The 15,836-nt window shown below is 40.0% G+C and overlaps 1 protein-coding gene across 1 annotated transcript in view; it reads right to left on the bottom strand.

The window, feature by feature from the left end:
- The window catches only part of ly75 (lymphocyte antigen 75), a 27,923-nt gene extending 12,114 nt beyond the window's left edge, over positions 1-15,809 (bottom strand). The window contains exons 1-19 of the mRNA XM_024294907.2: positions 15,524-15,809; positions 12,973-13,344; positions 11,913-12,086; positions 11,611-11,763; positions 10,380-10,499; positions 9,634-9,774; positions 9,294-9,491; positions 7,467-7,627; positions 5,387-5,494; positions 5,063-5,151; positions 4,809-4,978; positions 4,225-4,424; positions 3,457-3,599; positions 1,921-1,999; positions 1,651-1,722; positions 1,233-1,356; positions 1,003-1,038; positions 738-907; positions 149-213 (exon numbers count right to left, since the gene is read on the bottom strand). Of these exons, the coding sequence (XP_024150675.1) occupies positions 149-213; positions 738-907; positions 1,003-1,038; positions 1,233-1,356; positions 1,651-1,722; positions 1,921-1,999; positions 3,457-3,599; positions 4,225-4,424; positions 4,809-4,978; positions 5,063-5,151; positions 5,387-5,494; positions 7,467-7,627; positions 9,294-9,491; positions 9,634-9,774; positions 10,380-10,499; positions 11,611-11,763; positions 11,913-12,086; positions 12,973-13,344; positions 15,524-15,605 (2,657 nt within the window). The 5' untranslated portion in view covers positions 15,606-15,809. The remainder of the gene's footprint in view (positions 1-148; positions 214-737; positions 908-1,002; positions 1,039-1,232; positions 1,357-1,650; positions 1,723-1,920; positions 2,000-3,456; positions 3,600-4,224; positions 4,425-4,808; positions 4,979-5,062; positions 5,152-5,386; positions 5,495-7,466; positions 7,628-9,293; positions 9,492-9,633; positions 9,775-10,379; positions 10,500-11,610; positions 11,764-11,912; positions 12,087-12,972; positions 13,345-15,523) is intronic.
- Between the last annotated feature and the right edge of the window lie 27 nt (positions 15,810-15,836).

The raw sequence follows: 15,836 nt of genomic DNA, 5'->3' as shown, positions 1-15,836 counted from the left end.
GACCGTCCGTACTGATGGCGGTGCACTGACCCAAGAGGAAGGAGCGATAGAAGTACTTTTGGGCGTAGCTAGAACATACACAGGTTGGGTTATTATTTCGATGTGCCAGCTTGCATCTGTGAAAAAGCGAGCGTCTGCTTTAGCTTACGACGGAGCGAAGCCTCGCACACTCTGCCTCATGTCGATCCACCAGTTTTGTTGGGTCCCCGTCAACTGTTGATAACAAGCACACACACAAAGGCGTCGCTTTTTTAGAAACTTTTTCAAGCGCCTAAAGAAATTCTAACAGTTTCTAGAATTAAGCCATTAAATCTGGATTTATAACACTTAATCATATGGATTATACAGTATTTTCCTGCAATCCACTTCCAACTGCATTCTGAAAAAATGTGTGTAAATGAACAAAAGATTTCCACAGAGAAGAAATAAAGAAAGACTAATCTGATTACAACATATCATTAAAAAAAACACTTCTTGCTGGTCTAAATTCCAAGGAATTCTACAGTCACTACAGTAATATTGTGTACATTTATCCATAAATAACTCAAAAGGAAATGTTTAATAAAAAGAGTAGAAAGAGAATCTAAATGATAATTTCAAGGAGAAATGTATTTCCTAGAAGGATAAAAGGTTAGTTTTTTAAATATCTATGTTGCTCTTTTTCTTTTTTTTTTTTGCTCAGCCTGACTTTATCATGAAGACCCATAGAAATATAATGAAGGTCTTGTGCTACTTACCTGCTGAAGCTGCGCCTGAATCTTCGTAGCAGCGCTCGAGCTCAGAGGAACTGCCAGTTTACTGCCACTTTGATTGCAATAGAGCATGGCTTCCTCAAAAGCCAACTTTGGTTCCTTTACAAACCAAAACTCTGATCCGTCGACGAAGATGGACGTCTCGTGGTGGGGATCTGAGAAGCACAAGAGACACCTGAGCGTGTGACGCACGAGGGACCACTTATAGGCCATGTCAGCTGCTCAACCACAGGATCAAAAAAATCCTTACCTGGATTGTACCATTCAGGTTTTTTTGGGTCGATTCCTGTGGAAGCAACAGCAAGAATTTATCAAAAAAAAAAAAAAAAAAATTGTATGCAAGTATATTTACAGAATATAAGTTAAACTCTCCATTGTTCTCACTGCCATAACATTCAAATGAAACAATATAACTGAGCCGTTTGATGGGAGGTCTGAAGTGAAACTGCAGCCGGGTGGTGAGTGTGGGAGGATTATTACCGCGGGGTATTTGGCAGACCCACTCCAGCTGAGCGTCGCAGTGGAACGGTCTGGCATAGAAAGGTGCGACCACGACGTCATGAAGCACGTACATCAGCAGGTGAGTTAAGCTATTCCTCATGGTCTAATATGAACATAAAAGAGCTCAAATTATTAACAGGTGGAGAGAAAAGGCTTTTAAAAGATAATCTGACAGTTTACACTTTAAATCACAGAGAATACATTAAATTGATATTTTATTTCAAGAAAAGGACAATGGAAAAAAAATATTCAATTTTTTTTCTATTAATTTTGCATTAATTTTAAATTTACCAAAAGAAACTTGCTAAATAATAATAAAAGAGGGGTATTAGGGTTAAAATGAATAATAAAAAAATAATTGTTAAAAACGTCTAAAAATGTCTTTTGTAAGGCCCACCTTGAATGCTGTGCAATCCCGACTGTAAACATCATCCTCAATGAAATCTTGATGTAAAACATCCACGGAAACCTGAAATAAACGCACTCGGAGTTAACTATGAAGAGTCAAATTAACCTTTGTTTGGTGTGTTTGAATTGAATTTATACAAAAATGGCATCTTCAGATAAAAATAATGGAATTTAAATCAACAAACAATCCTGTTAAATCTAACTAGTCATCTCAGGAAGGGAGATTTAGACAGAACCAAATCATTAACAATGTACTCACGGGTCGACCGTCACTCCACTCCCAGGAGAAACCATCTGGATTTCTCCTGTTCAGGCCTACCCAGAAGTACCGATTATTGCTACAAAAAAATAAAATAAAATCAGGTTTACTTATTGTGACGAGTTTTACAAAAACATTGGTAATCATGTCTCCATGTTTGCGTTTATTTGATTATTATTGAAAGATTTTCCCGGTACAGGGGACTGTGTCTGTATGACAGCCACTTCTGCTGTGTTTCTCTGTCTCTGCGACTGAGCTTGAAGGCTCAGAGTCTCGTATTAACCCAAGGGGGATGAAATAAAATAAGGGGACCTTTTTCCTGTTTTTTTTTTCGTTACTTTCTTTTTTTTAATGTTTCAATGAGGCCTGAGCCGGCAGCCTCCGCACCCTGCAGCGGCTCTCTGTCTGCCGGCATATGGAGTGAGTGAGCTCCGCCGCTCAAAGTCACTAAAAACATCACGTGCCCAAAGCAGAGTTTCTGATTGGCAGACATGACGCGACGTCCTGTCAAAGTTCAGACATTTACATTTTGGCTGCGCCGCCTGATCTGCACCGCATTGCTCAAATGGAGCTGCTGCCAGAACTTTGCGCCACACTGGTCGCTCAAATCACGCCGCGTGACTTCAATTCGCCTCAGAGCGTGCCAGTACTATTGATTTAACTTGAAACTGGCCGCCTCCACCACACAATTTGGTGTGAATGCCCCTTTAGAGATTCAATTCTAGGTTGTGGGTGGGACTGTTGGCTCGGAACAACCGCTCCCTGTCGCTGGGAGCGCTGCCCACTCGCTCACGCGTGCGCTTACAGCTACAAGCTAACATTTGCAACACAAAAATAACAACGAGCAATACTGGATCAATCCAGTCGTACAGTTTTGAGTCACATAGCTCGGACGAGGATAATGAAGACCTACATAAATCTAGTCGTCTACAAGCAGATGCAGCAGGATGATGTGCACAGAATGGACTTTGGCACGACCATTTCAGTGTCTTATTAGTCTGAGCTTTTCCAAGCATCCAGTTTTCTGATCCAATGCGATTACAATTAAGGAATACTCAGAAGCGCAGTTTTATTCACAAATTATTTCACGTAGGTTTTCTACAATGACAAAATACCACAAGAACATGTTAAAAACACAAAAAAATACCATTTTCATTGGAGTGGCTCTTCAAAGGGTTAAGACAAATGGCAGCTCAGACGAGGAAAACAAAGACATATATGAATCTAGTCGTCTGCAAGTGGATGCGCCAGAGTGGAGCGGAGCAGGAAGCTTGTGGCTTGCCGTTGTTACTTCTACATCACACCTCCAACCTTCTTAAACTGCATTTTTTTTTGCTCCAGATTCCCAATGATTTGAATCAGGAAATGCTTTAAGCTTAATGTTCTTTATGTATGTCCTCCGTCATCAGAAAAGAACATGTTAAAAACACAATTTTCATTGGAGTGGGCCTTTAAGTTTTGCCATTTTATGTTGAGACACCCTCCCCTTCCTGAAGGCGTTGGAGCAAGAGTTGACTGAGAGCGCTGGTCACACACCTGATAGTTTCTCTTATGATGTTGTGCAGAGCCACCATCTCTGTCACATTAGTGAAGCTCGGTAGATCGGCTCCCAGAGCCTGACAGAACCTCCTGGCTTCTTCCCAAGAACGCTTCCGGCTGACTCTTTCCTCATGAAACACCTGACAGAGTAAACGTTAAAAACAATGAGATTTGACCTTCACACAATGTAGTACAATGTAGTACAATGAAATCAAAAGAAAACTATCAAATGACAGAAGAAGCAATGGTGTCAGAGGATACGATGGTTGACTGGTGATCCAATGAAATGTTTGCCTTTCCTTCTATAATCTATAAACATTCAACTTTTAATAAAGTTAACTGTCATGCAGGTTGAAGTTCAGTGACAGAAATCTTTATAGTATGTAGAGTGCTGCTGTTTTAAAATGCAATATGCATTCAAAAACAGTTAAATAACATTTCCTTAGTAAGAGTAGAAAGATACTTTTAAACATTTATTAGTAATTGATTATGGAAAAGCTTTTTTTCCACAAATACAGTGGACTTTTTTAATGCGGAAATTCTTTTTTCACATAATTTATGCATTCAGTCATTTTTAGCTCTGTAAGTTGTGTCCATAAATGAATGTTTGTGTGGGTTTAGAGAAGTTTTCAATATTTCAAAACTGCAAAAACATGAGGTCCTTATTTAAACTAAAAGATAAAAATCCACCAAATTATAATTGTACACCAGAGTGATTCTATAACAAGAAAAAACCCCAGAAAGAAGTCTTAAATTTAAACATACCTTGTAGCAGTATCTGATGCCTTGTCTGGACACCCATCCATCAGAGCAGGTTGCGTTTGGGTTTGGTTCCGGTTCTGGAGGTGGAGGCGGGCTGAGGTCTTTCTTACAAATGGTTCCAGCTTTAAAAAACGTGCAGTTCTTCACTTCCCAGCTGCCCAAGGGTTTTCTGGTGGTTATCACAACACAGCCTCCATCCTGTGCTGAAATATTCCCAAATTAAACAAACAAAATAAAGTTACTTGTTTTGTTTGATTAGATTTTATTAAGAAAAAAAAAAGAATTGTACATTTACCAAATTTTTTAGTTTGCACTTGGGAGTTTTTTTTACAGATTAAAGATTTTACCTTTATATATAAAGTGAAAATACTGAATAAGTATACAATATTTTTTTATTAAAGTTGATTAGTTCTGAATAAGTTCTGTACACAACAGAACACCTTCTATTAAATATCTGTGTACCCACAGGAGACCATCATACTGAAGTCCTGCATTAAACATGTAAATCCATAATAATAGTGGCTATAAAAGCAACAGTTCGGTGCAGTAGTGGCAGCTGTTTCTGGTTTTGGCTGGTTTTTACTAACCTGGGTTAGCCCAGCCCCAGTTGGTGTATGTGACCACACCGGGTGACCCATCTGGGCTTATCCACTGGTACTCTCCTGTGTTCTTGATGTCCTGCAGCGCGATCCAGAAATACTGAGGTTCTGTTTTGATGTGCTCGCCAAGTAACCGGTTGATAAAGGCCTGTTCGAACCTAAGAAGACCAGGCAAACCTGAGAGGTTAGTTCAGAGCTGAACGAACGTAACAGTTGGTTAGTGACACGGGACAAGTTCTTACCTGTTTCTTATAGTGATGTTACAGTGATCTTTAAAGGGAACTTGCTCTGTGTTCACTTTATAACAGGAGTTGCCATGTCTCCTCCAACCCTGCATAAATGAAAACCACAAGACTAAGACTTCAATCGAATTATTACTCAGATTGGATTTAGATACAGAATCAGTCTTAAAAATCAGCCATAAAAAATGACTCAAGATTGCCTTCACTGCCTCTGGGCAGCAAAGAAACCAAATACAGCCAAATGACATTACAGATAACTGTATTACAGGAATTCCTGAAGAACATTTCTCAGGAAAAAAATGGCTGGAGTGGGGCAATGCTTACATCTTTAAAGCTGCATCCGACCACCGCTGGTGACTCCCTGAGCTCTCCTGTCTTTTGACACATGAAGGGCAACTTCTGTGTGCAAACACCAACCTGCCAGCCGTGAGACTGGAACGAAAATACAGGTGTTAAACAAGCATATGAACAGGAAAAACATACAGTTTTTATTGTAGAAAGAAAAGCTGTTAGGTATGTTAAGTAACAAGTGTCTCCACTACAAGGAGCACTCAAAAACATTATTAAATAAGTAAAAAAAAAATTTTTTTAAGATGCTAGGATCTTTTTAGATTTTTGCTTTTGTTCATGCCAAAAAAAAGAAAAAAAAATCACATTTATTATTATCATTTGGGTGGTAAAAACTTTTCCATTAGTTTTATTATTTTTAATCTAATAAAACTTTTTGTGGCGTGTTCTTATCATAAAAAAATATTGAAACTGAGTTTGTCTTATTTAAAGTGTCAATTTTTAGAAAATATCTAAAACATAAAGAGGACAGATTAAGCAATACAAAAAAAATCAACAGTTTGTAAAGCCGTTTGACAGCAACACAATCTGTGAAGTCCTTAGTTGAATAAAATTAGAAGTCACAAACAGTTGGGGAGGATTTTTGGTCAACTATCTGCTTGTTTGCAAACAATAGTTTGGACATTGTTTGAGGTCCTGTCAAATCCTCTAAAATTTGCAACACTGATTCCTTTCCAGCTACTTTATGTCAATATTGAGATTAATATTTCTGCAGCAAGAGGCAGTTTCTGGGAGGATAATAGCTTTTAGGCAGATGGCCTCACGTTTGAGTTGCTGGAATGCTAAATAATTGAAGACATCCAGATCCTTTGGCAGCAAAGCAAACCCAGATCAGGCCTGCTCACTCTGAGATTATGCAGGAGGTGTTTCTGATGTTTAGCTGAGACTGATTTTACAGCTAATGTGGTGCACACCCTTTGGTCTTGTCTGCTCAGAGCACTTCTTTCAAGTTCTTATCAGTTCTGCAAACCTGACTGTGCTGCCTTGTTCTTGATGATAAAGGAATCAACTTTAAAGTCCCCCCGATCATCTTTTGATCTATTGTAAAAGCGTTCCCTGTGATCTTTTCATTCTGATTCTGCCGTTTGGCCAAAATGAAGAAATCATTTTCTAGATCATAGTTTCTGCAGAGCGGCAGTAGTTCATCAGAAATTAACCCTTCAAGTTGTGGGCATTAGTGGGGTGAAAGCCTGCACTCATTTCCCATCATCCCTTTGTTTACACTCTCTCCTGTTAGCTTACAGTCCCTCACAACCCCAACACAACATTACCAGTGCAACAAAAATGGCGAACAACATCAGAGATGAGAAAAACAAAGACATAGGCTACGTGGATCTGGTCATCTACAAGTCGATGTGTTGTAAGGGAGCAGAGCAGGGAGCTACAAGCATTTTCAACAGCATTTTTTCATCTACACACAGTTTTAATCGTACTTTTCTTCCTATATGGCCTCCATTATGAGAAAAATGCTAAAAGAAAATGTTAAAAACACTAAAAAAACACTACTTTAATTGAGTGGGTCTTTAAATTTGTGCAATAAAAAGAAATAAAATACATATTAAGTTAGCGATCTGGTAGCTTACTTAATTTTCTCTTGGCTGAGACGTAGTATTTTTGGTTTGTTTCTCTACTGTGAATGTTTTTTTTTGCATCTGTGCATTACACAATCAGATCTGGCTGGCCACAAAATTCAGCATTTTTGACATTGGCTTTAGTTAACTGGCTTATATTTTCTAAATGTATTGAAGTTGCTGGGATAAAAACATCAAACCAAGCAGGAGTTAAAATTATCTATCTGTCCATCTATATATATTTGCTAACCAGTTGATTCTAAGTTTTTAACTATTTAATCCACACTGATCAATTTAATAAAAAACCCAAATGATCTTAATAGTATTTTAGTATTTTATGTATAAATTACCAACTAATTATAAACTTGGAAGACCTGGTAAAAACAAAATGATTCTAAATTTTGTTTCTTTAGAAAATAAAATATGTTGTAGTAAGTCCACTCAGATGTCGAAAAAACTTAAGTGGTAATTTTGCACCAACAAACCTTTCCAGAGTAGAAGACACAGGAGGACGTCTGAGAGGGCTGCATGGGCTGTTTCTGGTCCCAGTAAGTGAAGGTCAAAGGCTTCTCGTCCGTCCATTTGAAGGTCGTGGGGTTCAAGCCGACACCGATCAGACCGATCCACACGTTCAAAATGTTGCTGTCTAATGGGACACAACATGTACAACGACTTCAGCAATTTATGCAAACTCTCTACTTTAAATGTCAAAGTTTGACAGTTGGTAATTATAAAAAAAATGAAATTAAAAATAGTAAATAGTGTGTACTTGAGTAGCGCTTTACTGTCTCTTCTAAAAAAGTTCTTTACAGTCACAGTCCCATTAAAACACATTCACACACTGATGGCAGGTCTGCTGCTGAACACTGGTGCCAACCTATAACCACCAGGAGCAATGTGGGGTTAGTATCTTGCCAAACACTTTGACACATGGGCCGATCACTTTACCGCTGCATCACAGCCGCCCCACTCTCAACTGAACACAAAAACACACTGCACATTCCCATAAATGTGAAAAGGTAGATTTTTAGGAGATGGAATAAGCTCGTAAACAAATTAGTCAAAACCTGTTTGGTTGGTGAATCTTAATAGGATCCATTTAGGTGAGTTCCATGATCTGTTTCCATTTGTTATTTAGATACTACAGTTAACTTTATACCCTGCTGTTCTTTTTTTGTTTTTTTTAAGGAAAAGTATGCTTTTGAATGGTGCTTCAATGTTTACATTTTGCCATCACCATCATGGTGGATAAGACTTCCTCTTCCTGTGAGCATGTTACACCAGGCCACCGCACTGTTTCTGCTCGCTCTTTTCCTCAGCAGTCAAGTGCAGCCATTTTTAGTTCCCCTAGGTTCTTTCTAAAAAGTTATTACATTTTTATTTCAGCACTTTTGTGCAGCAGCTTAGGCCTGTTTCGAACCTGCAATTCTTACAAGACCAAAAGCAAAGTCACTTTGATGGTGAAACACACATTTCTACTGGGAATTACTACACAATAGAACAATGTAACAATACCCCAGAGTAGAAAGCATTTTGAACAGATATTTTTTTTCTGGTCAAAGCAGTTCTGTGTAGATTGTTTTGTAGTCTATCAAACCTCCAATTCTAACGACAGTTTAAACCACGCTGTACATTTACACTAAACAAAAAGAACACTTTTGTTTTATTCCCATTTATGAATTTAAAGATCTAGAGCATTTTCTACAACTACAAAATAACAATTCATCTCATTTATTATCAACAAATCTGTTTAAATCTGTGATAATGAGCACTTCTCTTTTGCTAAGATAAGCCAGCACCTCACAGGTGTGCCACATCAGATGCTGATTATACAGCATTATTATTACACAGGTGTGCCACATCAGATGCTGATTAGACCACCTGATTATGCACCATAGACCACATTGACGACCTGATCAACTCTATCTTGGTTTTCAATTGTGGTGCTTCGTTTCAGACTTGTCAAGCGCCTGTATTCTTTTCAGTATTGCTGTACAATTCTCACCCATCCTTTTACCCTTCCAGCATTTGTGGGCGGCTCATAAAGAAATTGGTGAGGCCGTGAGTCAAAATTCCAAAGGCAAAGTGAGGGAAAGTTTAACTGCACAGAAAATTATCCTAATTCTGGGCCATGCAACAAGTTGTTTAGTGCTCCTGTGCAGGGGAGGCGCTCTCCGTCACTCTGAGATGTGGCTTCGTCACACAAATTGCCGTGTTTTTTTCATTTTTGAAACACCTGTTTGAGCACCAGCATCAGATAATGACACCATCCCCACTCATCAGAGTAACATCTGAAATTCAAACAGCTTTACCTGCATGGAACTTGGTGCTGATCAACTCTTTGCTGTCAATGGAATGGAAACTGGCTAAAATTGCTCCCCCCTCAGAGACGCTGCAGTGGTTCTGAGCATCGGTGAAGTTCTTGGGCCCGTCTTTTACCAACTTGTAACAGAAACCGCTCCATGATACCCAGTTGTCTTCACACACCGTTTCATTATAGATGAAAGACTCTGAAGAAAGAAAGAAGGAAGGAGACTTAGGAAGACAGCTCTGCATGGTTAAAGAGTAAAAACTGCTGATAAAGGAAAGAAGTGAGCTCTCTAAAGGTGACCTAATAGAATCCATGAGCTTGGAAAGTTGGAGTAAACCCACCTGCTGCTGCTGCGTCTGTATGATTCAGCCTCTTCTTGCAGACGTAGGGCAGTCGTTGGTTGCATGACTCCGCTTCGTAGTTCTGTTTAGAGTTCAGAACTCCGCAGTCCGCCTCGATTAACAATGAAGTGGGTGGCATATCTGACAGACAACCCCCCCAGAAAACAAAAAATATATTATAAAATATATTATAATAAATATTAACAAAACTAGAAATAATATATCAACTTTAAAATGTACTAAGACGTAAGTGCTTCTTCCAGCATTTGGCTAATACCACAAATACAATTTTTCTGTAAATCACTGAGAGTCCAGATCAGTAAGAAGCAGATTATTCACACTCAGTACAAAAGAATCTAGAACCAAAAGGAAAATATGTCACAATAGCTCGCAGGCTTAATAAAGCCATCCATTTATTACTATTAATGGATTATTCAACAGCACTAACAATCCCAAGGCCACGCTGGCACACTCGGCCTCCTCATAACACTGCCTGCATTGTTTCTCTGACTAGCACCAATGTTTATAGAAGGCCAATACACCAAGCAACACACAAAGTATCCAAGTCCCAGCATGCCGAAGGGAGCAGATATTTCTGGAAAATGAAAACTGCAACATGAGAGCTTCAAATCGATTGCTTTTTAAAAAAATATATATGTTGTTGTTTTTTTCTTCTTGATTTTCTAGTTTTAGAGTTTAGAAAGAGCAAATTACAGAGAAATAAGTCAATGTCTAATAGTCGCTACCTTTCTCCCAGCGTAGGAAAGAGAGGGGGGACCCGTCCGACCACTGCCAGCCCTGAGAAGTGTCCAGCTGATGAAGGCCGATCCACATCTTCGATGGCATTTTGCTGAAGCCGCTCAAATCTAAACGGTCAAACATCGCAGAACAAACAGCTGAGGTTAAGAACTAATACACAGAAGACACACCGATGAGAAAATGTTCAATGTATTCATAAAATAGAAACCAAAGTGATTTACTATGACACTAAAAGTGATTTACATTACAAATTTATAACGCAAAATGTTGTTGCTTTGTTGCACTTTTTGAGCATCCTTAGATAACCACAGAAAAGTGGAGCCAATAGAAAGAAAGAAAGATAAAAAATAGGAAATGCTGAGCTTGTTTGCTCCCTCTTTAATCCCTGTTTGCAAGTAAGAAAGAAGAGTCAAATGAGTTCTACTGCTTCAGTTCCATCTTCACACAACAATCCAGAGACTTAGAGTCCAAGACTGAGTGACTTTCACACAGCCTGCAGCATTAACATGAACTACTTCAGATCCAACTCTTACAAGATAAACGTTTAGAGGCAAAAAAAGCTTGAATTCTGCAAAAGGAAAGTTTTATTTGTTTATATTAACTTTTTTTTGTATCCAAGAATGCATGTGGGAAGCTTTAGTCCTTCAAACCTCTCTGCTTGTTCTCTCAGCTGTTGTCAGTCTGTGTTTTCGTAACCAGGCTGTGGAAATTGCCCAGCGTGATGCTCAGGCAGGGAGAAAGAAATAGGAACAAAAGCAGGAAGCAGATGAAAGGGCTCTAGCTCATCAGAGGCGCTAGCTAGCAGAGTTTCACTTTGTGCGGTGAATGTTCAAAGTGCAAAAAGTGTAAAGATCATTCTAAGAAGTGACGCCTGAATTTTTTTTAACTTGTGTTTAGGGCTTTAGCTTAAAAAGCTAAAACTGTATTCCTCTATAAAAGTTAAAACAATGTTTTTTTATGACTTCCCCTTCTAGAGTCATAATAAATGTATGTCTTTAAAGTTCAAGAGAATGATACGTGGATTCTACAGATCAGTCGACTTCTGTTTTCTATTGCGGTTTTGGAATGCAGCCTTTTGTTTGTGTCACTTCTCTGGCTGAAATATGGCAGAGCAGGATCCACATTCTTAACAGGATGGACAACTTTTTATTTTTTATTCAGTCAAAGTGTGAGGACAAAGAAGGAAAAAAATTGGTGGTATAGATCCGCTGGTCTTACTGGTGAGACTGTCGGTGTCGGACAGACTGAGGAGATCAGCTCCCTGACTCCGACACGAGTCCAAGGCGGCGTGCCAGGTCACTGCAGCCGTGGCTACAAACTCATAGCAGGAGTCTCCTACTGGCCCTTCAAACAGGGTGTTGCAGTTCTCTTCTGCAAGTCAAAGATGTCAGTAAGTGGTTGTTCTATAAATCTGTGATATTGTGCTTTTTTTACAGATGACACCCTGCTATATTTGTCCATTGAAAATACTCAAAAATGTTAAAGTGCAGTCTAACTATATATATATAAAAAAAACCTGCCAGGAATCAGACACTGCCCGTTCTTCTTATCTTGATCGAAATCAGCGGTGGTAGCGCACCAAGTCCGTCCAGGTACGTCCGGGTCAGGAAGGCATCGGTGATGCCAGCTGCCGTTGTACTTGAAGGGGAACTCGCAGGGGAGGCCAGCTGAGTTTCCATCTGTGGTGTGGACAACTGCACACAGAGAGACCCATTACTAGGGCTGCATGTTTGTCTCCATTTCGAGGCACTTCAATTACGTCACAGCTGTGAAACATAATCCTGAAGCACATGTTGGGAGTACAAATGTGAACACAAAACAAGAGAAACAGGAAAAACCAAGATTTACAAATGAGTTGGATATTCCTGTTTGCTGATCTAGATGTCTTTCACTGATTTAAAAGGAACTTTTTTGCTTGAATTTTTTTGCTGGGAGTTGGTACAGTCTAAATTCACTTAGATGTCACACTCCCTTGTATCTAAAGTACATACATGTGATGCTAAATTTATAGTCAGTTTCTTGTCTATTCTAAACCATGACAAGTCTCTCTTTACTCAAACGATAAGCAGAAGAAAGGTTTTCACACCAAATGACAAGTGTCGCCCTTTTACACTTCAGCATCATAATGCAATGTTGTAACGTCAAAAGAATTTTCTGGTCCACCTAATGATTTTTCTTGTGAAAACATCTATAGTTTCTACATTGACCTGGTGTGAACTGTAACTCCGAAAGGAAAGCGAAAGCCACAATTTACAGCAAGCTTTCCGTAGCACATCAGCTCTGAGTGCACACGTACAACTCAAGGAAGTCCCCAGACATACCAAGAAAAGTGCACTTGGAATTCAAGATTTGTCACCCTCAAGAAAGGTGCATTCCAGCTACAGCAATGACGACTATCCAAATGACAGGTTGTTGGGTCTACTTGAATGTACCAGTCTTTTGTTTGAAACATCTGCAACACTTGACTGTGCAAACGGCACAAAAACCAACCAAATTCTATTTTGATAAAGTCAACAAAAACTAAATTAATGATGCTATGAAGCATAGATTAAGGCAGCACAAGTGTTCGGCCACACTTACCACGATAAGGCTTAGTGCAGATGTTGCTCTGGGATCCTCCTATTACCCAAGTGTCATTAGACTCTCGCTTGGCCACTAACTTGCCTTCACTGAGCGACAGAGTCATTTGGTAAGCGGTGAAAAGAGCTCCGTCTGCACATTGCCACCACAACGGGTCGGTGGAGCCGCAGTCAGTTAAGTACACCTTCTTGACTGGGAGTTCCATAGCCAAACAGAGCGACGTGCCCATGTGGAAGAGCCGATGACCTGAGCTCCACTTCCATTGCTGGAAGGAGTTTTTGGGGTCGCAGGTGGCAAGGATCAGCTGTGCAGGGGCCTGTGCACTCAGGCACGTTCCCGTCCCAGAGTGCTGAATAGAGAAAGTATCCTCATCTGAAATGGTGGTACAGAAAATAGACACAATATGGTTAAATCTGACATTTAGGATTTTTTTTGTCAATTTGACCACAATTAGTTTGCAAAAACAAAATAATATTTATAAATTTTACTTCTCATTTAACTTTTTTTACTGCACAATTTATGAGTTCTTACAATTTAACAAAACAAAAATCTCAAAATCTCTAGAGAATGATCACCCCGATTATAAAAAAGTAGTACATTTCCAAATCGGAAGATTTATTGACATTTACCTTTACCAAGCAGTGTTGATACCAAAATGCTAAGTGTTATGCATTTTGGCACACTTCGCACGCCACTATTAACGGTCTATAAATCAACAAACACCTGTCCTGACTTGACTTGAACTCCACCTTTCAATGGGAACGCACCGATAAATGAGCCCTAGCTTTTTTAATAGCTGAGATTTAAATGTTTATGAGAGAAGCTGAAGTAAAACTAAGGAAACTTAATTTGATTATTTTTTTAAGAAGAAATATACACTCACTGGCCACTTTATTAGGCACACCTGTCCAATAGCTCGTTAACACAAATTTCTAATCAGCCAATAACATGGCAGCGGCTCAAATCATTTAGGCATGCAGACATGATCAAGACAATCTGCTGCAGTTCAAACAGAGCATCAGAATGGAGAAGAAAGGTGATTAAAGTGCCTTTGAAGTGGTCGTTGGTTAGGCTGGTATGAGTATTTCAGAATCTACTTGGATTTTCACCCTCAACCATCTCTAGGGTTTATATAGAGTGATCAGAAAAAGGGAAAATATCCAGTGAGAAGCTGTTCTGTGGTTGAAAATGCCTTGTTGATGTCAGAGGGGAATGGGCAGACTGGGTTTAGCTGATAGAAAGGTCTGCAGCATCTCTGAACGCATAACGTGTCCAACCTTGAGGCAGACAGGCTACAGCAGCAGAGGAACACATTGGGTATCACTCCTGTCAGTTAAGAACAGGAAACTGAAACTACAATTCACACAGGCTCACCAAAACTTGAAAATAGAAGACTAGAAAAATGTCGTCTGGTCTGAAACATAAAAGCATGAATCCATCCTGCCTTATTTCAATGGTTCAGGCTGGTGGTGGTGGTATAATGGTGTGGGGGATATTTTTTCTTGGCACACTTTGGGCCCCTTAGTACCAACTGAGCATGGTTACACCACAGCCAACATAAGTATTGTTGCTGTCCATCCCTTTATGACCACAGTGTACTGTATTCTGATGGCTACTTCCAGTGGAATAAGGCACCATGTCATAAAGCTGGAATCATCAGCTTTATGACAATGCGCGCATTGCACTCAAATAACCTCCACAATCACGATCAGGAACGTTCAGTGTCTTGTTTAATATATGAATTAAGGCAGTTCTGAAGGCAAAAGAAGCTCCAACCCGGAACTAGCAAGCTGTACCTAATAAAGTGACTAGTGAGTGTAGAGAGGCACAGATAAAAGACCTTCACATGAAACACAGCTGTGTGCACCGCAGAGGTGGGAGTGTCATGATGAGGGCTGTAGGTGTTGAACATGTGACTTAAAACAAAATTCAAAACGTTAAAAGGGTTTAAGATAAAAAAAGGGGGGATTTGGATTAACTTTAGGAACTAAGAGAACTTGAAAAACAAAAGTCAACTCTCCAGGAGGAAGTAAAAACAACCCAACACACAAACAAAAGCAAAAGGAAGATTTAAGGCCTAGTTAAAGACGCAGCAGCAACAGCTGGCAGGTGACCAACTGCAGAGAAGTGACACAGGTCGGTCTGCAGCTGTTGACCTAAGAGGGTTCAGCTTGTAAATACAGACATGTGAAGAGGTGGGACAGATTACAGGCTGGACAAACATGCAGGTGAAACACTTAAACAAGAGCAAAAATATAAGGGCGCGTGCCCAAACGGGCTCTTTAAAATAGAAAATGGACTCGTGTTACAGCTTTAGTCGTGCTGCACTTCTTCTATGTGAATGCTGGAGTAAACAACAACACAAAATATTTATTTGGGCGGCTCTAAAGAACTGTTGTCGGTTAGGACGCAGTGGGGAGGAATTAAAACAGTCCGAGCCGCTTCTCAGGAGGAAAGTTTGCGTCTCCTTGATATGTTGACTCTGAGTTTTCAGGGTCGGAGTTTATATGTCGCAAACGAAAGCAAAAACAAAACGTGTCCGGTAACTCACCTAAAGCGCTCGCGCCGGTGTTGTCCGCCTCCAACAGCGCGAGCAGACAAAGGTACAGGGTCGCTCCGGACAGTCTCGGCATGGTCGAGCCAGGACCGGGACGGACTCATGCAGGAAGTGGCACCGCTGGGTGTGGGGCGGTGAAGTCGGGCCGGTCAATGGCCCGGAACTCCGAACGAAGTGATCGGTAACAGCCTCTCCCAGTTCTGTCAGCTGTCAGAGGCTGGGATGCTGTCAAGCTGCACCTTCAACTTCCTGTCGAGTTCGAGCGCCTTAGCGATGAAAAAAATACAGCTACAAACGTCACGACACC

The sequence above is a fragment of the Oryzias melastigma genome, linkage group LG3, assembly GCF_002922805.2.
Source record: "Oryzias melastigma strain HK-1 linkage group LG3, ASM292280v2, whole genome shotgun sequence".
Lineage (NCBI taxonomy): Eukaryota > Metazoa > Chordata > Actinopteri > Beloniformes > Adrianichthyidae > Oryzias > Oryzias melastigma.
This window is presented reverse-complemented; position numbering and strand designations above follow the sequence as displayed.